Below are 26372 nucleotides of genomic sequence, written 5' to 3'. Positions count from 1 at the left end.
TAACCTCAAGGCATGGAACAGATGAATTCCATAATTTCTTTCAATGCTTTATTACAAAAATTTCATTTCACCGTCTATCGAAACCCGGACTTTTAATAAAAATCCATCAGCAAAACTTTTAACCTTCTTGAAAAATAGCATTTACGTAGAAAATCTCTTAAAGCAGAGGTATAATTTCAACGTTATTTATTTTGATATTTTGTTAAAATTTATTTAATTGTTTATTTATTTATTTATGGTCAAATATCAAATATGAATATAAGATAAATAGAAGTAAAGTTTTAAAAATTGAAGTAGGTATTTTTGAAATAAAATTTTAAAGCTGTGGCAACCGGAAACGTATTCGATAGTAATATAAAAGGTGGCATAAGTAATAATCATGTTTTAGTAGAACACAGGTTAAAGTTAGATATGCGCTCACGATGCAAAATAAGAGAGCTTTCTAACAGGTTAAGTACTGTCAATCAGATTCTTAGAAATTTAAAAAAGGTTTGCTTCTACTTAAAATACTATATTGTATAAAAAGGAGTCTATAGATAGTGCAAATTTAGCTCAATGTTAAGGTCAATAAACTGAAACAAAATTAAAGAAAGATGAACAACAATTTTCATCGGTGTTTAAAATGTTAATTTCATGTTATTCACTCTCGTTTGTCTGTAGATAATGCGCAGTGAACTCAAATTTAAGATCAACAAACTAAAACAAGTTGAATAAAGATGAATAGCAAATATTAAGTATCAATACATTCGTGTGCAAAACGTAAACACCTTTTCTTATTTTGACCCTAATTCCAAAACTTTCAACTGGGAGACATGAAAGCCACTCCACAGAAGCATAATATACTACTTAAAAGATGAGGAAAGTATATTAGCAGAAAATTTAACAGGACGCATACAGTCTTTAACGTATAAAAAGAGTCTTTATTGACAAAATGGCTTTAGTACAGAAACGTCTGACCGAGAGCAATAACAACAAACCAAAGAGCCTTAGTAAGGAAATGGCTTCCCCTAACCGCAATAGTAATATTGCACCATGTGTCAATACTTCAAAACAAAATTACCTAACATTTCTTGGGGTAAAAGTTCCCATTTTTCAAGGAGCATCTGTTCCAGTTGTCCAGTGTTCTACCGAGGGAACAACCGGGCCCCTAAGCGTCTCCCTAAAGTATTCCACATATGTTCAGTGGTATTTACTATATCAGGGGAACAAGCTGGCCAATCCATTCTGTGGATATCTTCAATTCAGGAGCTACTGAGTAGTAAGAGTCCTGTATGGACTTGCATTGGCTTCCATAAAAACAAAGTTGGAGCCAGTGGCATCTCGGAAAAGGCGCTCCTAAGGGGAGGATAATTTCATCACAGTAATGATCTCCGGTAAGTGAACTTTTGTCGAAAATGAGGTTCATCATAGTGCCTCCCTCCTAAAAGCACACCAAGACCACCCCCAACAGTCTCTTTCCGTGATGTTAATGGGAAAACGCGTATCTCTACCTTCCTGAATATCAACTGGCATCGAGAATCATTTATCAGACTGAAACGACTCTCATCGATAAAGAGGATGTGACTCCATTGACGAGTATCCAAACTTTGTGTTATGTACTCCTCTGAAAACGCTGCCACGAAAGGGTTGCTGCCAAATGTATGCAGCGTTTAGGACAGCGTACAAATAGGCCTCCTTTATGAAGTCACCTGGGCACAGTAAAACGGAACAACTGTTATCCACTTGCCGTGCACAACTGCTGAGGAATGTTGCCAGCTATCGGGTTTCAATCTCTCTTCGCCTGTAGAGTGAAATATCGGTCATTAGTCGCCGATCGCGGTTACTTTCCTTGGCCGATCATCACCAACCTTTCTTATAGTTATGTCACCGTTTAGAAGGCCTTCCTAGCTCGTAAAACAATACTTATATCAATCTTAAATTCTTAGGTAATAAACGTCAAACTATGCCTCTACTCAATCTTGTCACTCATTCTACTACGTGTAAAGGCGTCCTGATGTTTTTTTTATAGCAGTACAATATGACAATATCACTTTCGCTTGCAGAAAGAATGCTTGGAAATTCCCCTTCCTTTCCCCCACTTTTTTTGAGTTTCTTGCACGGCGCGCGCTCACGCCTCGCGTTTTAATTGCCCTGACGGTACCCTCTGACGTCATGGTGGTGATATTTGCATATGCATCACCTTTCTTCTGTGTTGGACTTTCATTGTACTGATTGCAAAAAGCTCTTTTCAAAATTTCTTAGTTGTATGTTGAAAAAATGAATTTGTTGCTCAAATTTTGCACACTAGTGATTAATTTCATGGTTTTTATTCTCGCTTGTCTGAAGATAATGGGCAGTTAGCTTAATGTTAAGGTCTCCAAAGCAGAAAAAATAAATGCAGAAGAACAACTTTCATCAATATTTAAAACATTATTTTTTTTTCATTCTCGTTTCTGTTCTGATTAAATTAATTCATATTAAAACTTAATAATCTCTTCCTTCTGAAAATGAATCCTATTCTTCTTTTCCAGAACCTTCTTATTGCAGCTGCTGCCACTACAAAAATATCTTTATGAACTTATTACGAGTAAACAGGAAATATGTCGGCATTTAAACTTAAGGTATTTTCTTACCTCTACTCTACTATAACAATAAATTCCAATGTAAGTCGATTGTCCAGGTCGCATACCAAGATGACACAATCCTGAGGCAAAGGTTTTTGCTCTTCTGATTACCTGACAAAGTGGAAAGGGGTTCATTAAACTCAGTTAGCATATAATTCACATATAAATTGAAAATATCCATAAAACTATTACATACATCACTGTAAGATATCCACATATATTCAGAATTGCCATTTCTGTAACCTAAACAGGGTCCATCACCTGTTACAAAAAATAAAATTCTTGGTTTAGAACATATAATGCATATTTTGAACATATTTAAGTAATTATTTTTCATATTGGAAAAGTTTATAAAGATTGTTCAAAGAGATTTTTCTAATTAACAACAGTAAGATACTTCATTTATATTACATATATTAGGGATCTTATTATATATAATTAATTAGCTATTTTGTTTTTCAAAAATATCAGAGAAATTATCTAGAAGAAGCATCTTTAACAAAGAAATTTTTTAAATATATTTCTCAGCCCTTTGTTAAAAGAAGTATCTTGTAACGCTACGTTTTCACTTTCTGTACTTCCCTCAAGATAATCAGCACGAAACGTTAATAGTCCACAACCTCAGACAGAGGTATAAAATTTCGATCGCTTTCTCAGCATTTGAAATCATAGATCGGAAAACGCAGTGTGACCTGTTAGGTTTGAGACATTCAGTTTTCAATAAGTCTCGTGTTTCTTGCCTCCTAGAATTTCATGCACGTATGCTGACAAATTCGTGTCAATTTATATTTCATTGTACCACCTGGCTCAAAAGCTGTAAAATTTTATTCAGTTTTGGTGCTGCTATCATGTATTTTCAAGCTACTGTTAAGGATTTTGGTGCTCTGGCAAAATAAAAAATTATTGTGCAATGCGCCTTTGAAATGCCCATTGAAACAATATCATTTGTTAGGTACTTCTACGTCACCTCCGTAACTAATGCCATTCTACTGTATGCACTCCGTACTACAATATAAGTACAACATACTCATTATGCTAAAACACAAAATGCTAAGTCCAGTTACATTAAATTAGGAACTTCAAGGTCTTTTTTCATACTCCCTACATTTACCATCGTAACGCCTATCGTCATCAACCAACTGCAGTTATTTTTCTCCACCTCATTTCAGACTGCAGCCTTTATTCTATCGCCTTTCGAGAACTGAAACACACTAAATGGAAGTGGAGGAAAAAAATTAAGGGATTCAAATGTTCTGGCACGGTGGTCGTTAAAAGACAAACCGGGGAAGAGAAGATGATCTTAAAGTGGCAGTTGTTTAAAGAAACATATAATGTTTGAACATTAACAGGCGTTGTCTCATATTACCCAATGCAATAGTCACTATCGTAGGACAAGCATGGTACTTAGAGGAATGTGCATTATCTCGAAACGATGTTCTAACTTTTTAACTCGCTGATATATTTTAGCTGGCAGTATAGCTACAAATATTGCGGGACAGCGCTCCGCTTTTTACGCTTTCTTTTGGTACTTGCAGGTGATTGAGAAAATACCCGAAATTGCCCCTATTGTTTTGTTTACGTACTTGGGATCATGCCTCAAAGTTTCATAGCGATTTTTCTTGGGATATCCTATATGTTTAAACAGTAACAATTTTAGTTAAATTTTTTCTTGGTTCTCTCATTTATGATATATGTGCCATTTTATCCAGACAAAGAAGAATAATTTTATATAAAGGGAAAAAACGATGAAAGAATATCTAGTTTCTGCTTTGAAAACCTTATATTAAGTGTAATTTATTATTTTACAACTATCTAGCTATTAAGAGATGTTCCTGAGCTTTGCATTAACCATATTTAGGATTAGAGTTTAATGACCGAGTCTTTCATTTTGAACTGAGTAGTAAATGAATTTTATTTCATCTATTTTTATGGTTCAATAGGTGAGACTAAACATTTAGCCAAGTGTTTCTACTAAATATCAGGAGATGTATTAAATTTGTAAATATACTTATTTGCTTAAAATTTGTTCCCTATAAAACTCTACGATTCCGAAAAGAATATTTTTAGTTTTTTGGGACTGAAAGCATTTTAAACATATCTATTACCATATCTTACCTGATAATTTGCAACCTTTTTGCATGGCATGCAAAAGTGTTTTAACATCATCATAGAGAAAGTCAATTGTTTTCCCTAAAGGAACGAGTTTAGATTGACGGATGCCTCCAGAATCCTATTTAAAAAAAATATTTTTATAGTTACATGAGCCGTAAGTCAATATTTCAAAACATGTAGTTAATGACCCTTATTAATGAATATTCTAAAATAATCATATTAAAATTTAAATTTAATAAATTATTTTGTAGATGTAGCGGTATCCTATTAAACTTAATAAACTGACTTTAAAGTAAGAAAACCTTCAGAATATTTAAGTTCTAACCAACTATATGTATTAAAAGTAATCATAAAATTAATTCGAAATTTGATGAATAAAATAGTTTCAGTCTTAAGACAATTTTTGGTTCTTTAACTACAGTCATTAAAAATTAAAATTAGGGAATAAAGCAACTTTAATTCAGCAAATATTTTAAATAAAACTTTAATGATTTCCAGGGTATTTTGACAAATGCTTTTCTTCATCAGAAGGATATTAAAAATTTCAAATGTGGGAGGAGCAATAATATATTTGCACGGAAAATAACAGATTGCAGATAAAAAGGAACGTCGAGAAAAACAGTATTGAAATGTGCATAAGCCGAAATATAGTTTTTAAAGTGTTGAGAAGCTATCGAGGAAAACAATTAAAATGCGCAAAATCTAAATATTTTAATTTTGAAAGCGTTGGGAAGAACAAGATTGAAATTAATTTTCCATTAACTGTGGAAGCTAAATTTTTATGAATATTAAAATTTTCTGCTTCACCAATTGGTAAAGATCTGTGCGTAATTTTTGCAAAATCACGGTAAAAGCTATGCCTAAGTGAACAACTATTAAATATCGAAGATTTGTTTATTTCCTCTTTATTAAGGGTTTTATTAAACAGTGAAGAAACCGAAGGACGCTGCCGGCCATTAAAATTGAAACACCATGAAGGAAAACAAATACAAAAGAGATATTCATCGCACATAAACAATATAGCATGAAGACAAAATCATTAAATTTATAAACAGTTTGGAGGTCTACACGGGTGCGAAAATAGTAGAAACAGCTGCCACCTCTGGCATCTAAAATGGCCCTTACCACATTAGGCATGGTGTCAAACTGGGCTTTGATGATAGAAGTGGGCAACTCATTACATGCTGCATCACGTCCATGCCACAGTTCACCAATCGTATTAGCTGGAGAGGGGTGGCAGGCCAGTCTCTCAGCACCGTATGACAAGATGTTTTCAATGGGTGACAGACTTGGAGACTGTGTAGGCCAGGGCAGCAATCGAATACTATGTGTATCGAGGAAGGTCAGAACATAACGTGCAGCGTGTGGTCTTCCATTATCTTGTTTTAACATGACGTTTGGGAGCTTCGAAGTTTAAGCACGACCACTGGACGTAAGATGTCAGAAATGTACCCATCTGCGTTCAAGTTACCGTCGATCCTAATTAGGCAATGTGCGTGTCGTGTACCCAATGGCTGCCAAACCATCGCAATAGGTGCAGGGCCCCTATGCAGATATCAAATGCAAATAGGCTACGTGCGGTCTCCTTAGACACTCCAGACACGTGTACGGCCATTAGAATACTGCAAGTAGAACCGGGACTCGTTTGAAAAGACGACATTGTGACACTCCTGCACCCAGCTTTATCGTTTGACGCACCAGAGTCACCATCTCGGTCTATGTTGCATTGCCAAGGAAAGCCGAAGTAATGGTCACCCCGCTGATAGTCCATGCTGCTGCAAACGTCGAAGCACCTTACGAGCTGATACTGGGTGTGCTGCAAACATGCCCATTTCATGACTAATGGTCCGTGATGTGGTTGTACGGTTTTGCAGGGCTGACCTCACAATAGGTCAGTCCTCTCTGGTGTTAGTCATGAGAGGTCGTTAATATCCTGCATGCCCTTCAGTATGACCCTCAGCAATTCATTTATTCTATATTCGCATGACAGTGGTTGGATGTCGGCCAGTGCGACCGGCAATATCATGGAATGATAATCTACACTTAGAAACGATCTTGCCTCTATAGAATTTCGAAACTTGCTGGTAAACATTTCCTCTTCTTATTCGATGCATAACACGATATTCTGAGCAAACTCCAACCTTACAAAGCACTTTTCTGATGAGAAATCCACTACAGAACTTTTGTTTTATGCATTGCTTCAAATGTTGTTTCTTCCTCCTGCGTCGTCTAACTGCGCTGAAATGCTATCATTTGCATATTCCAACTTCTTCCTTTCATGTGATTTTGACGTTCTTCAGATCATTCCTTCCTGGTGCTGCAATTTTAATGGCAAGCAGTATACACTGTTTTCAAAAAGAATTTTATGAATACTCCTTCGCATTAAAAAGCAAAAAATTCAATAATATCGCTGTATACAGGTAAATGAAAGTTGCCCTAGGAATAACTCGGATACTTTGTATACATTTTAGATAAACTATCTTAAATTAACTTCAACTATTTTTTGTTGATAGAATTTTTAAATCCGTCCTTAAAAAAATATTCTTTTTTTCAATGCAAACGATTCTATAGGATATAATGAAAAAAAATTTAAATTCTTTTTGCCAATTTATTTCTAATCTATGCCACAACACACTTTGAATGTAATTTAGTCTAATGATTGTTACGAATATTTTAAAATTAATAATCAGTACGTGACTTTTTTGTTTTAAATTCTAAATATCAGGAGTAATTCTCTTGGCAAGTCTTTCAGTCTAGTTCCCTGTAAAAGGGAACTTGACCTTTAATTTTAATTATAAATGGTGTCAATATTACGAAAGTAAGGAAACGTCACATTTAAATTCTCAAAATTTCTAACAATGAATCTGAAAAGAAAACTAATACATACCGGAATCTCCACAGATTGATTCTGCAGATCTACGTTTGTAATCAAAGGTTGTTCTTTGACACAAGACATACTGAAATTTATTGAAATCCTTTCACTTCAAATTTAACACAGCTACCAGGTTACATTCAGCTACCTAATGAAATTTCAAGTATGATTTATAAGAAGGTATTAAACTGAAAGTTCAAAACATTTATCAGATTTAATATTATACACATAAATGGCAATAGGTTTTGAGTGCTTGAAAATGCTGTAATACTAGGAACTGTTCATATGTTATCTTTACGGAATTAAAATGCTGTATTTGTCTAAGCAAACAGTTTTAAAACAGATTTTGAAAAGGGCGGGTTTTAAGGCACTCAATATTAGCAGTACACTTAAAACGAGTATGAGTCCTCAAATTAAACACGTCGATGGAATTAAACTAGTCATCTCTAAGGAATTCATTTTGTCCATGAACTTAAATATACATTCACGTTCAAAATTATAAGAATTTGCACAGTATGTCAAATTTCTGAAAACCTAACGGGAAGATCCTAATGTAATTTCGTGTGAATGTACATTTATAACAGAGGAAAAGACGCACTATTCGAATGTCGCTATGTACGCATGACTATCGTATTGCAGGAATATCCAAAATCCACGTTGCAATATCTATAGCAAAATAAGTCTAGTATGGGGGGGTATAGTTCTCGCTCACAGTCTGACATATAGCGCAGCGTGACAGCATTGGATAGGAGGCAGCTGAGGAGTCCCTGGGATAGTCGATCTCACTCCTGTAGTAAGGGACTTTTCAACTCTGGGATAATTATCGGAGGAGGATGGTGAGATGAAATTGCCCTCCCAAGAGCATCCCAGACATGCTGTATAGGATTAAGGTCAGGAAATGCGGTTTGCCAGTCCATGCAATGAATGTGTTCACTTTCCAGGTAATCGTCGACCAGCTGTGCTATACGTGGACGACCGTTGTCGTCCATTAATAGGAACTCAAGACCAACTGCACCCCTTCGAAGCATTCTTCGGTGGGATAATTTGCGCCTTTGGTTCAATAGTTTTCATAAAAACAGGCATCATTTGCATATTCTATTAATTTTGCACACGAGTGTTGATTGAATAAGTATCTAAGTTAATAAAAACATTAACTTAGACTCTCTTTGACAACATGGTAGTATTTTAACTTTTACTATTCAAACGAAACGCATGATATCATTTAAATGACCTGAAAATATATGTATAGTTTTCCTAAAGCAGCCGCCCAACCCATAGTAGTTACTGACCCTGACTGCCGTAGCGATGGGCCCGGGTTCGAATCCCGGAGAAAGCATGGTTGTAATTGTCCGTCTCTTCCTAGGAGGCAATGGTAGCCACCCTTTAGATGCTTTCATAATGAAATGGCCACCCCTACCAGCGCTTATAGTGGCGCAAGGCTAATGGCTCTTAAGTAAAGCTCCCGGCCATAAAAAAAAAAAAAAAAAAAAAAAAGTTTTACTAAAGCAGAAGTATGCATTAGAATTGCTTTCATTCAAAATTCTGTTACCCGGAATACCAGTTATCCCGATCGCTGGTTCTTATTTTCTTGGCCAAGCAAAATTTAAGCTTATTGTTAATTTATCTACACGCCGTTTATTTTTTTCCTGCAATTAAATAATATATTCAAGAAATAAAATAAATGATAAAAGAAGATAATGCAAAGTCTCTTCGCATAAGAGCTATCAAATTAGTTTAGACGAAAGTATGCGACAAGGGAATTGGCCTGCAATGTTGGTTGACTACATAGTTTATAAACATTAATGGAAAAGCAATTCCGTTTTATACAGGGTGTCCTATAAATATTGATACAAACTTTAAAGGCAGATAGGGCCGACTGAAGGGACTGAGAGCTGCATAGTAACCCATAACCGCAAGCGTCAGTGTTTGCAGCAAGGTGGTGCTGCTCACGGGTATCACTTTAAGCAAGTTTTCTTTTATCTTTTTGGAATGGGTTCTATTAGGCTTACTTCACTCTGTCCCCAAAATCTGAGACGCAGCATGTGGTTTCAACATGATAGGCGCCTCCCCATTATGGAAGATGTGTTCGGAGACATTTGGATACGTCATTTGGTGAACGATGGATTGGGCGTGGTGGACCGGTTGCCATGCCTCACGTTTTCCTGATTTAACAACCCTGATTTCTTTCTTTGGGGAACACTTAAAGCTGTTCTATATAAATCACTTGCGGTATAATTACTACAATATTATGCGTTATATTTATAAGCAATAAATACTTTAATATCTGCTTTGTATCCTTTCATTTCTTGTGCTTTTGATACCATTTTCTAATGGCATTCCGGTCATGGGTTACTATGCAACTCTCAATCATTTTAACTTGCCCTACCTGCCCTTTGTTTGTATCATTATATTATTATGAGACGTCCTGTGTACATGCTCATTATTGTTTTATGTCACGTTGTTTATTTATTTTGTGCATGACGTTTTATTATGGAACATTACTTCTGTTTAAGGGTAAAATGCAGTCTCCTTTATTTAATTAGCATACCATCGAAAAAGAAGGTGGTCGTTTTATTTTTAGTAACTTATTGTTATTAATTTTGAAATCAATATAATAGTTAACAGATAAAATTGTTGAACTAAATTTGCGGTAGAATATGGAGTAGGGACGTCAACTATTTTAGATTCAAAGAAAACGTGACGATGGTAACTCAAAAAAAGTAACTGAATTGTTTAGATTTTGCAAAAAAAAAAAAAGGGGGCTTGTTTCATTTTGGATCTTGGTTACAATTTTTAATTTTGTTCATTTTTCTTAATGATATTTTGTGTATTTCATTTTATTTGTATATATTTATTTTTAATAATTAATTTTTCTTAATACTTGCTCTTAAAGCTCTTATGCTGTTCCTTTCTTTCTTAATTTTAAGTTTTCTTCCACTATAGTTATTCTACTAAGGTGTATTTTATTCGGTCTGTTAAAAACATTATAGAAGCTAAGCTATTTCTATTGCATATTTCCCGGCCTATCGAGGTGCTACGACTATACTAGATGGTAGGGGGGGGGAATCTAAAAAATTTATTTCCTGCATTCATATTCATTTTGCTACCAATATATTATTAGATACCTTGGGGCAGGGATATAAAGCAAGCCAATTTTAAACCTACCCTATGAACTCCTTTTATTACAGGTTTGAACACCCATAACCATGCAAAAATTTATTTATCTACTTACTAAATCAGTAATAGAAAAATAATGTACCTTTCTCTTATCAGATAACCATTACTGTCCATTGACCTCCGTGATTCGCCTGCGAGTTTGAGATCCTGTCATTTCATACTACAAACCACTTCAGAAATACATCACTTTTTTATTATCTCGAGACAAATGTCTTTTAACTTTTGAAATCTATTAAAATTTTAGAAGATTAAGGTTGTAAACCTCTCTTTATTTCTAAGAGACTTTAGAAGAGTTCTTCGATTGAATTCTAATATAATCTAACAGCCCTTCCCTTCCATATTATGTTATGTTTTACGTTATATGCACTTGTAGCATTGCGATTATAAGCATACAGGGTGGTTGATTTCCTTTTTGATGCTTATCTCTATAGTCTATGATTATATTTAACAATTTTTGTTGTATAGGTTCTTTCCTTAAGAAATCTTTAAAAGAAAAGCCTCGGGTGAACTAAGGCTTGGTGAAACAGAAGGCCAAAGGTCTTTAGAAATTTATCGGTTTCAAAAACGTTCGTGATGACGTACTTATTTAGAGGTATAACAGATCACATCATATTGTTATAGCCCTAAGTGATTTCATTGCCATCGATTTCATCCACAAATGTCGTAGAGATTTGTCTGTTAACCTCAGAATTTAAATTTTGTTCAAAAGAAATACTTTGATAATTTTTTTGCTGATAATACTTACCAGATGCTTGCTTTTCCTCTGTACAGTGCTTTTACGAAAGATAAATTTCTTTTAGATTAACCAAAATATCTTGTTTTGGGAATTCTTATACCAGAAAAATGAAAAACCATACTTCATTACTAAATCATGTGGTTTCAAGAAAATCTAAATTTAAAAAATCTCCTGGAATCACAAGCATTATTATACAATCATGCTTCTATAAATCCAGAAGTCGATGGTTAAGTTAGGTTAGTCAATTAAGGCAAATCAACTCGAGGGCTATCTGCTTATGGAGTTTTAATTATGTTTCTTTATTTTGATTACAAAAAAGCAAGTGAGAGCTATCTGCCTATGAGAAGGGATGTCTCCAAGTAGGCATCCCTTCTCACATCTGTGTTGCATCTCTATGTACCTTTCTCACCTGTATGCTCACCTCTATGTTGCACAAGTGAAAAGCATGAAAAAAACCCACGAAAACACACGTGCAGAAACAACCCATTTTGGAGATTTGAGCCTAGGTCGAAGTACCATTAGTGCTTAGCGATTGTACTACTCGACCACTGATGAATGAGTATTTTATGGATTACGTTAACTTTGTATACTTGTAGTTCAGCATTCCGGGAGAATCTTTGAGATTTGCGGAAAGAATATCTTCTCTGTTGACTTGAATGTCACAATTATCAGCTTAAAATTGCCCTCAAGAGGCTAAATAACATCATCTTCGTCGTCTATTTCAGGACACAGCAGGCTTTGATTGACTTATTACAGTAATGCAGGAATTGGTAGTTACAAGCTTTAGCACTAGTTTCAGAATGGAGAATTTAGTATATATGTCACAGATATACCAAATTCTGAAAGAAAGGATTTTTGGTAGAACCGACTCAAATATAGAAGACATAAACAGTCCCCTAGCTCGCTAATTTTTGGAGGCCTCTAACTAAGCTAATTTAAGCGACTGTATTATGCCATGAGTTATTAATACATTTAATTTACACAAATCGCCAACTGTAGTGATTATATAGCGCTTTGGATACATTGGAGCCGCGAATTACCTTGGATTAGCAATTAAGTTCCTTTTTTCTGTTAGGTTTTCGCCATGCAGATGCGAAGAGCAAGTGATATTGGTGGAAGTAAAGAAGCGCTACTTAAAATATAGATAAAGGAAGACAAGGGAAATTGAAAAACAGAGAACTTATCGCTAAAGAGAAAATCCAGCATACATATTGGTAAGCTTGTTATTCTTATTCAATAATCCTCCTAATATGAAAAGTTAAGTAAGCTGGCATACTTTAGTTGGATATAATTTTTAATGGAATTCTTTATATTTTTATTTAGATGACGCAGAATTATTAGGTCAGTAAACTTCAGACTGTCTCGATCGACTGATAGTTAACGCAAAGTAACCACCCACTGAGAGATTCAAGTTTGAATCTCAAATAAGACAGGATGAGTGTTCATATCTTTGCAGAACAGGGATCTGAATTCCGTCAATCTAAAATTTCTTTTGAAAGCTTGGCAAAAAGATTTTTCCTTGTCTCCAAGCGCGGACGTATGAAAAGCTCAGATTACATTTACTGGAATGTGTTTTCAGAATTCGGAGAGTTAGGCAGATAGTCCTGATATGTTTTGTCTTAATTGAAATGATCGATTTCAATCTAATCCCATAGTCTTTAGATTCATCATATTATATTTACTGGTATAAACGTATACATTAATTGTTTTACATTATTTATTTTTAAGTACGAGAGCTTTGAACATCTCCTCGTCTGTTCAGCAGTCTCTTAGTTAATATTGTATTTTTATAGTTTTGAGATCTCTATATGGTATAAGGATATTATCTCCGTATTGTTAGCTGCATTAGATATAAAAAAAACTTTAAGTATCGTATTTTAACTTCTAAGAAGCCGCTTAAGCGCGTTCTGGTGTTTCAAGACAAAATATTACAGTTGTTTAATGTAAATTCATTCTGTTGGAATGTCTATGCTCTGAATTAACGATAGTCTAGAAAAAGAAAGTTAGTAGTGAAACTATAATACTGGCGAATGTAAAGTATCGAAAAGGTTTGCGGATTAGTTGCATTCCCGTCACGTTGTTCCTCACTAGCTAGTTAAATACAGCAACAAACTTCTGAAAGCAAAAGTCAATCAGTTCTATTTGAAGCTTGATTGGCTACTTTAGGAAAAATAGAATGAAATATCCTACATAAAAGTAAGTTTCGGAAAATGGGCAGTTTTTCTTAATGGTGTGGTATTGGATTTTCGTGTGCAAATGCTTCTGCAATTTTCTAGTGCCATTAAATAGAAACTCATTTTGGCTTAAATTAGGCTACGTAATAAATCAGTTATTACATCAGTTATCCATGTTTCCAGAGAAGAAAATATATTTGCCAACCCAAAGGACGGGCAAATATATGTTATTTTATGCACAATATAAAATCATGCATAAAAAAGTTTTATGAAATTGTTTCAAAATTTCAAGAAATAAAATGAAATGGCTGGTGTTTATGAGGTTAAATACTTCATAAATACTATGTAAGTACTTTTACGGCCATAGTACTCAAGTTCTTGAATGATGTGTTGTAGAAATTAATTTTGATATGAATATAAAGAGACGAAACTTTCTACTTTAATTTGTTTCATCCCATAACTTAAATGTAAATATAATTTCATACTTTGGGTTTAAAAGTTTACCGGAAAACCCTCAAAATTCAGATAAAAATAGCCAGTTTATCTATGGAAGCAGTCAGTTTGCTGTGTTTTAGTGGCCTGCATATCCATCCCAAAGAATCGTAAAATTGTCTATAAATTTTGAAGATCTGAACTCCAGCTTCGAGAATGCTTCTCGAGGAAAATATTATTTTGTTTCTTGTGCTTTACCAGTATTTGCCACATATAAACACATTCTACAGTAGTCTACAAGTTGTTCGATTTATCCTACCTCAGTATATGCTCGTATTATTATTATTGCCAATACTAACAGGCCATATTCGGCCACTCCTCTGTCCTTGCAGATAATGCTGCTGTAGGTGTAAGACGATAGGCTGTCCGGAAGGCAATCTTTTCACTAAGCAGAAAGAAGTATCCATTGTCTCTTATTGACAGTCATATAATTATTTCCATTAATCAGCAGTCTGCAATCTATGCATCTTACGCAACGTGGTCTCCATTTCGCATTCATTCGGGTTTTACAGTAAAGCTCTGCCATAAATATTTGCTCATGCAGTTTCTTTGGCAGTATAAAAATAAAAACGTTTTTCCTTGTTGCAGATAGAATTCCATTTCACTTTTGCCATACAAATGTTCCTCTTATAGATAACAATATTTTTTTATTCCTTTTTCTTAAATCAGTCTGTTCCTTGGGCGCTGATTATATACTATTGCGAGCTGTGACAATATTCTATTAGATAAAATACCTCTTTATACCCTGAAATAACTTTGTAATTGTTGTCACATACGTGTCAACTAGTAGGACACTTAGAATTCGCCTCTTCTAAATCTATTAGTTCTCTTACTTTCACAGCACTTTGAGTTAATTTTTCACTTATAATGCAATCAAATAGACTTGAAATATAAGCAGAAATAATCATGAAAGAAAGAAAGATCTTTTGAACTTTTTTTTTATTTTGATATGAATTCAGCAACAGTTAAAATGGCGCAGCTAACAGACTGCGTATTTTAGCTTTGCGCTAGAACCAAAAAATAATAAATGCTGTTTCCACGTCCCATTTCTAGTACTAATCACTGAAATATATACATTTGTATAGAGCATACGGGATGAATATGAAAGTTACAGAGTATTTGAAAAAATGTTATAACAGAATGATTTAAATTTAAATTTTTATAATATATTTTAATGTACTCGTATAAATCTGTACTGCTCTTCATAACTAAAGAATATTCTGAAAAATATACAAATTAATTAAAGTTTTCAATCTGTGTCTAATAGTGCAATTATTTAGATTAGGTATCTTTAACTGAATGCAAAATTGGACTTCCGTGAAGGTTAGTGCAAATAGGTATAAGCAAATCGGACGACTGGCAACCTGTTACTCAATGGAATTCGAGTGTGCTGTGTTGTTTGAAATTAACTTCTTTATGATAGTAATAAGCATTCATTAGTTTTGACTAAAACACATTATTCACATGAATGCCAGAATTAATGGATAGTTAGCAGTTTCAAGAGAAGGGGCCGTAATTACAAACGGAGGCCGCCGAAGAACTTAATCTCTCAAAATGTCATATACAAAATATATGACCGCATTTTAAGCCTTGAATCATACAGATAGCCTAGTCAATGGCAGCCAAGATTAATAACTGCATCCGAAGAGTGTTTGCTCTTACTGTCGGTCTGAAAAATCGTGAGCTTCTACAAGAGAATTGGTTTTAGACCTTCAGATTGCCGCAAGAACTAGAATTAGCAGTTCTACTGTTACGCGAAGACTTCAGAAGGTTTGAGAGAGAAAAAACAACGGTTTTATGTCCCACTTATTCTGTTTCCTAAAGAAACTTATTTAAGTTGGTGTTGGCAGCGTGTTCAAAAAGATCTCAGGACTATTTACGGGTTCAGACATAATTCTAGACGTGTTTGATAAAGAGCAGTGACTGGCAAAATATTTCATCATGCTGGAGTTCGAAGTTATTACTTCCTAGCGTTAATATTGTTAGCCAAACGGTCATCTGATAATAATAAGCTGTATTGCTACTTTACGTACTTCATTTCTGAAAATATCCTTTCACATTAGTAAACACTCCTAAATACATATATAAATCCCCTTGCATAAAATTTTAATTGGCCGCATTTATCTTCCGAAAGGGATTTATAGAATTAATTATATTACACTTTAAAAAAAAACATCATTTTTAGCACATCGTTATTTTGTAAATCACTACTAACTCAAGGTCCGACGGAAACTCCTCAGTTGTACAATCAAATGGATTTTTAAATATGGAAATACCTTTTGCATTAGCATCAAGATAGAAAACGCTGTTGTAATTTTAATTTAAGTTTAGAAAATTTATCACCTGAGAATTTAAGTAGAATTTCGGTAATGTTTGACATTTTTTCGCCATAGAAAATAATCCAACTTGATTTGTGTTTCAAACAATCAAATTTTCTACCTTTTGATTTTGCGATAGAATGCGTTCCACATATAAGCAATATCTTTTCCGATAAGCTTAAATTAAATTCGTTGATACTCCTTGATGTCTGTAGCAAATGCTAGTTTCCGTAGGCATTCATTGTTCGATATTAGTTTTATCTCATTTCGAAAAATTTATGTTATTTCTCCCGAGTCCAAAAAATTTCAGTAACATTTTCTCATTTCTGACCCATCAAACTGCTATATGGTCGTCAAGTTAGGAAATTTGATTCGATCTCTAATAAAAAAATCGAGAAAATGACGATGGTTAAATCCAACCGCTGATACAACTAATTCAATAACACACGGCAGATTGAGGTATTTCCTCAAACAGCCTGCCTGTAAACAATAAAATTAATTAAGTACCAGAGGTTTTGAGCGTTTAGCTTTTTCACAAGCTTTAAAAATTTGTCCTTCTAGTCCTTTACCATTCCAGTTTTACCACCAACAGTTATTTATTTATTTATTTATTTATTACGTGCTCCGCCCTTAGGCACTACACGGAACAGGAGGGATGCCCCGTAGAGATCTTTTTAAGGGAAACTGGCTCGTATCCACGTTACACATGGGGAAAACCACGAAAACGCCCATGCAGCCAGCCCGTTCGCCGGGATACCACCAACAGTTGTGACACATTTTAGTTGGTTCCATTGAGAATTGTACTGTGTTAACATTTTTGCGACTTCCTTCAAAATATCTTCGTCTAAATATTGTTCAATGCAGACTTTCATAAACACAAATTCTTCAATCACCTCAAACTCAGTACTGATCTTTCAAAAGAAAAAAAAAAAAAAAAAAAAAAAAAAAAAAAACAGCAGCAGTTGGGCAGTATTAGTAATGTCTATCAACTTACCAACAGCCAATGCAAACAATTCAAATTTTTTTCCTTTGTCTTTCAGTTGTCTCATGATTTTGCTTTCGATGTCTCGATGTCCTCAAGTCTTCTAGCAACTGTTGAAGCTGAAAGGCTACCATTTCGAAACAAGTCCATTTTCTGTGGGCACATGTCTTCAGCTACCGCAAGCAAACATGATTTAATTAATTCACCGTCGGTAAAAGATTTCCCTTTCACAGTAAATAAATGAGCTATATTCGTAAGCTGAGATTAGTTATTGTTTCATCGTCATAGCATAATTTTATGAATAAATTCGCTATGACGAAGTTCGTTTTAAACTTTCCAATTTTAGCGATCGTTCATTTTCCGTGAGTTTTGAATACACTGTCGCGTACTTAGTTTGGTATTAACGACGTATATTATACACTGACTACCAACAAGTATTTGGACACCTATGATAGAAAAGAAAAACTAATTTTATTCAAAATCAATAGTTGGTAGAGCCTTTAGGAGAGGTAAATTACAGCGTGGAACCTCCGGGGCATACTTTCCACAAGTCTTTGTATGACAGCTAGTGATATTTTCTTCCACTCGGCTTGGAGAAGACATAGAAGTTCCTTCACTGATTTTGCACGGGTAGTGCACCCCTGAATTCGGCGATGCAACTTGTCCCAGAGGTTCTCGATAGGGTTCAGGTCTGGACTCTGTGCAGGCCAGTCCATTCGATGAACTCCATTGGCACCATACCAAGCCTTAACGTCGAAACATGACAACTGGCATTGTTGTCCTGAAAGTAACAGGGATCCAACCCGTAAAACTGCCACAACGTAGGAAGCACATTGTCATCCAAAATAGTGCAGTAGGCATCGGAGTTGAGCTTACCATGAATGGGGACCAAAGGTCCCAGCCCATACCAGGAGAAACACCCCCAGACCCTAATTCCACCTCCGCCGAACTTGACTGTTGGCAGAATGCATTCTGACAAGAGACGTTTTCCAGGTAGACGTCAGACCCAGACCCTGCCATCCGAACGATAAAGGGTGAACCTTGATTCGTCACTCCAAAGAACCCGTTTCCACTGATCTACGGTCCAATTTCGATGTGCTTTGCACCACATTAACGGAGCAGCGCGGTTGGACTTTGTGATCAAACGCTCATGGGCAGCAGCACGACCATGAAAACCAAGCAGATGTGCTTCCTTACGGATGGTATTCATTGAAAGAATACTACCGGATGCCTGTTGAAACTCCTCGCGGATGAGAACCATCGGTTGGGTGCGGTTCTTCCGAATTTCTATGGACAGCACTCGTCGGTCTCTATCTCCCAGTTTCGTTGGTCTGCCGACTCGGGGCACATTCCGACAATCACTTATCGGTTGGGTGCGGTTCTTCTGAATTTCTCTGGACAGCACTCGCCGGTCTCTATTTCCCAGTTTCGTTGGTCTGCCGACTCGGGGCACATTCCGACAATCACCGCTCACCTTCCACTTCTTAATCACATAGGCCACTGTCGATTTTGGGTACTTCAGATTGCTAGATATGTCCCTTAAGGATCGGCCACATTTGTGATACCCGATAATTATACCTTTCTCGAAATCAGAGAGCTCCGAACTGCGAGGCATCTTGCATGCGACTAAAGCTAATGCTGTTTCCTACACGATACAAACCGGCGGATTCCGTGACGTACCTTACAACCGCAGATATCGTCATTTGCATAGGTGTCCAAATACTTATTGGTAGTCAGTGTACTAGCACAATTACTATTTCATTTCATAATAAACATAATACCATGTCGTTTAAATTTATAACAATAATTCGCACTTTATTCTGCTTTAAAAACACGAAGTCCACCTATTTTCTTCTTATTTGGTTTTGAGAGTAACATGATAATGAGAACAAAAAAATTCACACTACGACCGATTAGTCACTAAATGCCGCCAGACATGAGAAACAATAAATGGTACGTGCAACGCTAAAGTAAAACTGAGAGAAGTGGTAACACTTGCTCTACGGCAGCTTCGTCTATGTGATACAGTGGTTAGTGGCACTAACTGCCTTATCGATGGACCCGGGCACATAGTGTTTGTGCGGCAAGAGGGCATTCAAAATACATGGTGAGCCAAAAGTCCTTTCGAGAGGTTGGTGGTAGGCGAAGAGTGACATTATACGCTTGATCAGTTACACAATCTTTAATAAAACTTCTGTAATTTGACAGAAATATTCTTACAAGGTCTTGGCACTCCATTTAAGGCTGTTCCAAGGTGCTGTTAGCCTGGATTTTTGCTTGTATATGACAGTTCTAGTTCTCTTTACAGCTTTCCCTCAAAATCTTTTAATTCTTAAATTTAATTTAAATACAACCTCCTTAAAATGCTCTGTTCTTCGCCACTTACCTCCAGCCATCTGCAATACAAAAGCTCTTGCCCGGTCGCTGTTCAGGATGCAAACAAAAGAGTTTCCGAGCTAGATATACTCCAGCTGCATTATATGAATTATCTTCTGTTGCTTGCTCTACGTGAATAACCACGTTTCTTCGTTTGGCTATATCTTATATTATTTAAATTGTAAGCAGTATATGTAAAATTGTGGGATGCCTATAGCACACTCAAGGCTGTACCAATAAATGTAAAATGTTATTACAATAATAATAAATAATATGTGTTTCTGAAGAATTGTTTCTGTTCTAAACTTAAAATGAATCTTCATGGTGGTTACAGATGATTTCAACTGCATCATTATGCAACGCTGTCACCATTCCACTCACGACTGCTAAGTTAATTGGCGGTCTTCTCTCATCGTTCCATCCAAAATTATTACATATGTATGTATACATATGTATATAGACCTACCAACACCATGTCCACAATATCCTTACCCAGAGTTTATTTTCCCAGCCCATTATGAAAATATCTTTAATGACACAAATATTCATGTTTCCGCATTTTTAAGTTTAAAGAAATAAATATTTTAATTACAAAAATCTAACTTTTTATTCGGCCTCCCAGCCCTTTTACTTACATTTAGGAAAATTTTGTACTCGTTTTAAAAAGTAAAACATAAAAAGTTTGACTCCCGTACGACAAAAATTGAAGAAGATATTTAATATTAAAATATATCCCATTCAAGGGTTCCACATATATCCAAGAATGAAATGTTTGCATTAGTGCCTAAGTAAAAATAAAATATCAGTTTAGAAGTAAGCTAATGATGTTAAGAGATTATGGTATGAGCACGTCGATGCAGATGATTGCTAAAAATATTGGTTTATGTATTGTATTCTTTTTCATTAGACCAAAGGAGCATTAGCCCACAAATGCTATTAGTGACGAAACAGCATTTTGCATTGAATCACTTTAAAAGTCTGAATCACTTTTTAAACTGTTGTCAACAAATATGATCGCCCTGTATTATATTTAAAAAAATTAAATAAACAAGAGTCAGCATGAATGTACACTGTGCAAAAAAAAAGGGGGGAACAGTTCTATATCTCCCTTTGTATTAGGCCGATTGAGGAAATTCAAACTGAGTTTTATGTTTCTAAAGCGCGACTTAGGATATATAGTAGATTTATATATAGCATTGCTCAAACATAGGTATTATGACACAAAATCGGACTTTTTTCTGAAATAACATATTAATTTTTTTCCATATTTCGATTCTACGACTCAAATTATGCCTAGAAATTAAATATTATAATTTTTAGTGAGAAATTTACGGAGAAATTTAAAAATTTATCGTGGCACATTTGTTTTTAAGCTTGAGCCAAGAATAATTCACTTGGCGAACTTCTTAATTCATAGCAACCTAGTTTCCTTTCCTTTTTTTCATTGTCCACGAGCATGAAAAAGTCATCGTTCATACTTTTAAATAATTTTAACAAATTGTGTAAACCATATTTTCGTTATTATCGCTTATAATAAATAAGCCAAATTTCAAAACGCGCCAAAATATAAATTCACGTAGGAAATTTCGGATAAAATCTATTTTGAAGGTATGCTTGGAAATACATCTACTTTAAAATCATGGCAAAAATTTTATAGATTATACTTCAAACGTTTTTTCGAAAAATTTATAAAAATTATTAAAAAATACAAATTTTAAAAATAAATCAAAAAAATGGGGGAATTTTATTTGGAATGAACCTAAGTTTCGAAATTTGAAAGGAAGAATCAAATAAGTTTAATAGAAAAAAAAGATATTAATAAATATATATCAAGTTCAATTAACATTGAGGAGCAAAATTTTTTAGACTTTGCCGAAACGGATCGCAAATTTTTGAAAAACTACTCATGCGATTTTCAAAAAACTTGGCAGTTTGGCATAATTTCACTAATAGAATCAAAATATGAAAAACTATTGGCATTTCAGAAAAAGTCCGATTTCTTTGTCAAAATGCCTATGTTAGAAAAAGTGCTATATAAAAATCTAATACGTAAATTAGGTAGCGCTTTTGAGACATGAAAATGGAATTTCTTATGTTCTGGAAGATTCCTGGCATGTCACATATCCTCCCGGCAGCTGCAGATATTCGAGCGACAAGGTCTTCAATTGAAGGAACGGGCGTCTCGTACACCAAACTTTTCATGGTACCCCAGAAAAATAAGTCCATGCATGATAGGCCCAGTGATCTAGTAGGTCAATGAACTTGGCTACCACCACTAATCCACCGCTGTCCAAAGGTTACATCGAGGTGTCGACGGACGTCACTCGTGTAATGTGGAGGAGCCCCATCATACTGGTACCACATGGAGCGGAGCAACGACGAAGGAACATGTGTTGCGTCAAAAGTTCAGGCTGGACTTGTTGCAAGAAGATCAGGTGTGCCGTACTGTCCAAAGGAATGGGCAGAAGGTACGGTCCAGTGAGATAGACTCCAAGAATCCTGGCCCAAACATTGATCGAGAAACGGTGGTTGCGTACGTTGAGGGTTCTCCAAAACCCATACATGGACATTACGCTGATTGAAGGCTCCATCACGCGTGAAGTATGCGTCATTCGTGAACAATACGGACGCAGCAAATACGCTGTTTGTAGTATTCTGTGGAAGGAACTATGTACCAAACGTCCTCCGGAGTGAGTAATCCTCAGCCTCTGATAATTGGACGCGATGAAAATAGCATGCGCTCATTTGTTTTGCTGCGAGTATCCTCCAGACAATGGATTGAGATAAACAAACTTGTTGGGCTATTGCTCGAATACTTGTACTTGGCTTGTTTTCTGCTAGATGTAAGACCGTCTCCTCAATGTCAGGTGTCCTCGTCATACGCTGTCCAATCATTGTAGCTCCCGTTAAACAACCAGTCTCACGTAACCTTCAGTTCACACTTGTGAACGTGAACGTCGTGTGATCTGGAGCACGCCTGTTCGGGTAACGTTCCTGGTACAACCGCAGAGCGGGCTGTCCGTTACAATCCGCAACTACATACATGATCAGCATGTCGACCAATTTATCATTTGAATACGCATTGATCCTATTATGCCGAAACGGATCGCAAATGATGACTTCCAGCAGCTTCGCTGTTCATGGAATCTTCCGTTCAGCGCCATCTACCGCAGGACTGCCGGGAGGAATTTTCCAGAGCGTAAGAAATTCCATACAGCGCCGCTTTCAGACCTGCCTGACGATTTCTTGTCCTAATTTCGAACACCTGTTATAGAAAACCTTTCAATAAAATGTTTTCTGTCACATTAATTCGTTGCTGTTTCTGCTCATTTTCTCTGTTTCTTTGCGCCATAGTTCGGGACAGCAACATTTGCAACCCTGCATTGAGTGACTCTCAGCCGTCTCAGTACCCCCTACACAACCTGCAAGTTTATCGGTCTGGTAGCGAACCTTAGCTTAAAGGGCGTTAGCCAAGAAGGGCTGTTAATTTTATTTTCGCATTTTGCATCGAAACCTTTAAAAGTCTGAATCACCTTTAAAATTGTTGCTACCAAATATTACCGCTTTGCATTATATTTAAAGAAATTAAATAATCAAGAATCTGTAAAAATGTATCTTCAATTCTTGCACTGTGATAAAACAACGATACCTAGAACCATCAAATTTTGAATAACATACGAATATTCTTCACCCAAATATGGGCATCTGGAAGCCCAAATTTGGAATTTGTTTTATTATATGTTTCATATTTTGTAAATCATTTGTCATGCACATACTCGGTAAGGGGAAGCTACCGACCAAGCTTTGACGGAAGGACAGTTGAGCCAATGATCCCTAGCTGAAAGGAGAGAGGAAAAAAATCTGGCAACGAGAAGAAGAAGCGTGCTTGATGCGAGAAGGACGCCATCCTCGTGTGAAAAAATTTGAAATTAGTGACTCTCAGCCGTCTCAGTACCCCCTACACAACCTGCAAGTTTATCGGTCTGGTAGCGAACCTTAGCTTAAAGGGCGTTAGCCAAGAAGGGCTGTTAATTTTATTTTCGCATTTTGCATCGAAATCTTTAAAAGTCTGAATCACCTTTAAAATTGTTGCTACCAAATATTACCGCTTTGCATTATATTTAAAGAAATTAAATAATCAAGAATCTGTAAAAATGTATCTTCAATTCTTGCACTGTGATAAAACAACGATACCTAGAACCATCAAATTTTGAATAACATACGAATATTCTTCACCCAAATATGGGCATCTGGAAGCCCAAATTTGGAATTTGTTTTATTATATGTTTCATATTTTGTAAATCATTTGTCATGCACATACTCGGTAAGGGGAAGCTACCGACCAAGCTTTGACGGAAGGACAGTTGAGCCAATGATCCCTAGCTGAAAGGAGAGAGGAAAAAAATCTGGCAACGAGAAGAAGAAGCGTGCTTGATGCGAGAAGGACGCCATCCTCGTGTGAAAAAATTTGAAATTAATTTTTCTGTATTCCGAGAGTTGAGTTTTTTTTTTGTTAAGAACTGAAAGGTGCAATGTATTACTTGTGCGTTTGATGTAATTGTGAATAAAAACAATACTTTGTGAAAAGATGGCAAAATGAAAAATATAGCCCATGTTATTGTTAAACCTGCTTAAGTGTACCACTTTATTTCCTGCGAGTTGACTAATAACATTCATAAGTGGATGGAGACGAACCGACAAAGATGAATTCGTCCAGGATCGTTTGACACCATTTATGAGTTTTTGATTAAGAAACTCAACAATTTCAAAGTGAGCAATGGCAACACTGTACGAAAATGAAAACATTTTTATCTCCAGCGCACGAGACTGTGTATCGGAAATTCTAAAGATATGTTCTTTTTAAATTATTTTGCGATATTGCTGTTGAATTGAATTTTATGGTTTAAGTGCAAGGAACATGATATCTAATAAATAAAGGTAACGCACAAAGCGTTAAAAAATGCCCCTTTAGGCGTAGTATAAAATCTGAAATTTTTCAGACTTTTTTCAGATTTTAGCCCAAAGGGCGTTAGCTCAGAAGAGCCATTAATTTCGTTTTGGCATTTTGCGTGGAAAACTTTAAATGCCCGTTTCACTTGTCAAATTGCTACCACCAAATAATATCGCCCTGTGTTATATTTAAACAAATTAAATAATGAAGAATGTGCATAAATGTATGAATTTTCTCGCATTGTGATAAAACAACGCTACCCAGAGCCATCAAATTTTGAATAACGTATGTCTCCACCCGATTATGGACATCTGGAAGCCCAAATTTGAAATTTGTTTTTATTATTTATTTCAGATTTTGTAAAGCATTTATGAGATTTTGATTAAGAAACAACGCTTTCAAAGTGAGCAGTGTCAACGCTGTACGGGAAAAAAAAATTATCTCTAGTACGCCAGACAGTGCATCGGAAATTCTAAATATATGCTCTTTTAAAATTATTTTGTGATATGTTTGTTGAATTTAATTTTAAGGTTTAATTGCGAATAACACGTTATTTAATAAATATAGGTAATACACAAAACTTTAAAAAAACAACCCTTTGGGCGTAATGTAAAATCTGAAAGCTTTCAGATTTTTAAAGTTTAATTTTTTATTATTTATTATTTTTTTATTTTCAAAATCGATATTTTATTTACAGAATCTTACAGAATTCTGGTTTTAGAAAATACTGTCAAGCTTCAGTATTGGCACGTAGCCAAGTCATTTGCGTTAGTTAAAATTGAAAAATATTGGTGGTTTGATGAATGTTTTTATACGACTGCCGGATTATGAGTTTAAAGTAAAAAAACTTCATGAGAATACTGATTACTCATTTTTAGAAAACGTACAAATTACTTGTACGAAAATTCTTTCGACATGCCAAATGTAACAAATTTATTATTTAAAGAAACTCGTAAATTACAAAATAACCTTATTGAATCGTTCTAATTTATTTATTAACCAACCCCTCAATGCAAATTAAAAATCATTTCAAAAACCGCAGACTTTTAAATTAAATATCTCGGATAATTTTTTTCGCACGGTTGTCCAAGTTTCTGTGCTTTATTTTTTAACGTAAAAAAAAGTTTCCTAAATATAAGCATAGAGACTGCAGGAACATGTTTTTTGCTTTTAGTTTCATAATATTTACACCACTGATTTCTTTAAATTTTAAAATGTAACATTTTCATAACCAGAAGTACTATATGTCTACGACCAATGGTTGTGAAAATAAAGGCCGGATAAGGACTTTTCTACTTAGAGATCTAGGCAGATGTGGATATGGATGAGCCTATACATACATTAAATAAGTCCATCATTATGTGTTAAGATTGTCCTGGAAGATAATTCAGTCTTATTAATATGATAAATTGCGGTTTCTCTCCTCCAATGTAGTTATCTTATATTACAGAAAATTGTAGTCTTTCAAAAGAAAATATACTGCAATAATTTTTCATTAGAACTAAAACCTGTGGAAAGAAAGGTTAACAATCTCATATCCTAAAAGGATATGGGAAGACAAAGGCTTATAAATAAATCA

General features: G+C 35.2%; 1 protein-coding gene across 4 annotated transcripts in view; it reads right to left on the bottom strand.

Annotated features, from left to right (window-relative positions):
• LOC118204727 (long-chain-fatty-acid--CoA ligase 1-like) overlaps positions 1 to 26372 on the bottom strand; it is a 132621-nt gene that overhangs the window by 95362 nt on the left and 10887 nt on the right. For 3 of the 4 annotated variants that reach the window (XM_035377025.2, XM_085824161.1, XM_035377024.2), the window contains exons 2-5: positions 7603 to 7735; positions 4719 to 4833; positions 2800 to 2864; positions 2613 to 2714 (exon numbers count right to left, since the gene is read on the bottom strand). In XM_035377025.2, coding sequence (XP_035232916.1) covers positions 2613 to 2714; positions 2800 to 2864; positions 4719 to 4833; positions 7603 to 7671 — 351 coding nt within the window. In that variant the 5' untranslated portion in view covers positions 7672 to 7735. Of the gene's footprint in view, positions 1 to 2612; positions 2715 to 2799; positions 2865 to 4718; positions 4834 to 7602; positions 7736 to 17478; positions 17640 to 26372 lie in introns of all 4 variants that reach the window. The other variant, XM_085824160.1, reaches the window with a different exon arrangement.

The sequence above is a fragment of the Stegodyphus dumicola genome, chromosome 9 (assembly GCF_044657685.1).
Source record: "Stegodyphus dumicola isolate Sdum_Otavi_A_Nest chromosome 9, ASM4465768v1".
NCBI classification, from domain to species: domain Eukaryota; kingdom Metazoa; phylum Arthropoda; class Arachnida; order Araneae; family Eresidae; genus Stegodyphus; species Stegodyphus dumicola.
This window is presented reverse-complemented; position numbering and strand designations above follow the sequence as displayed.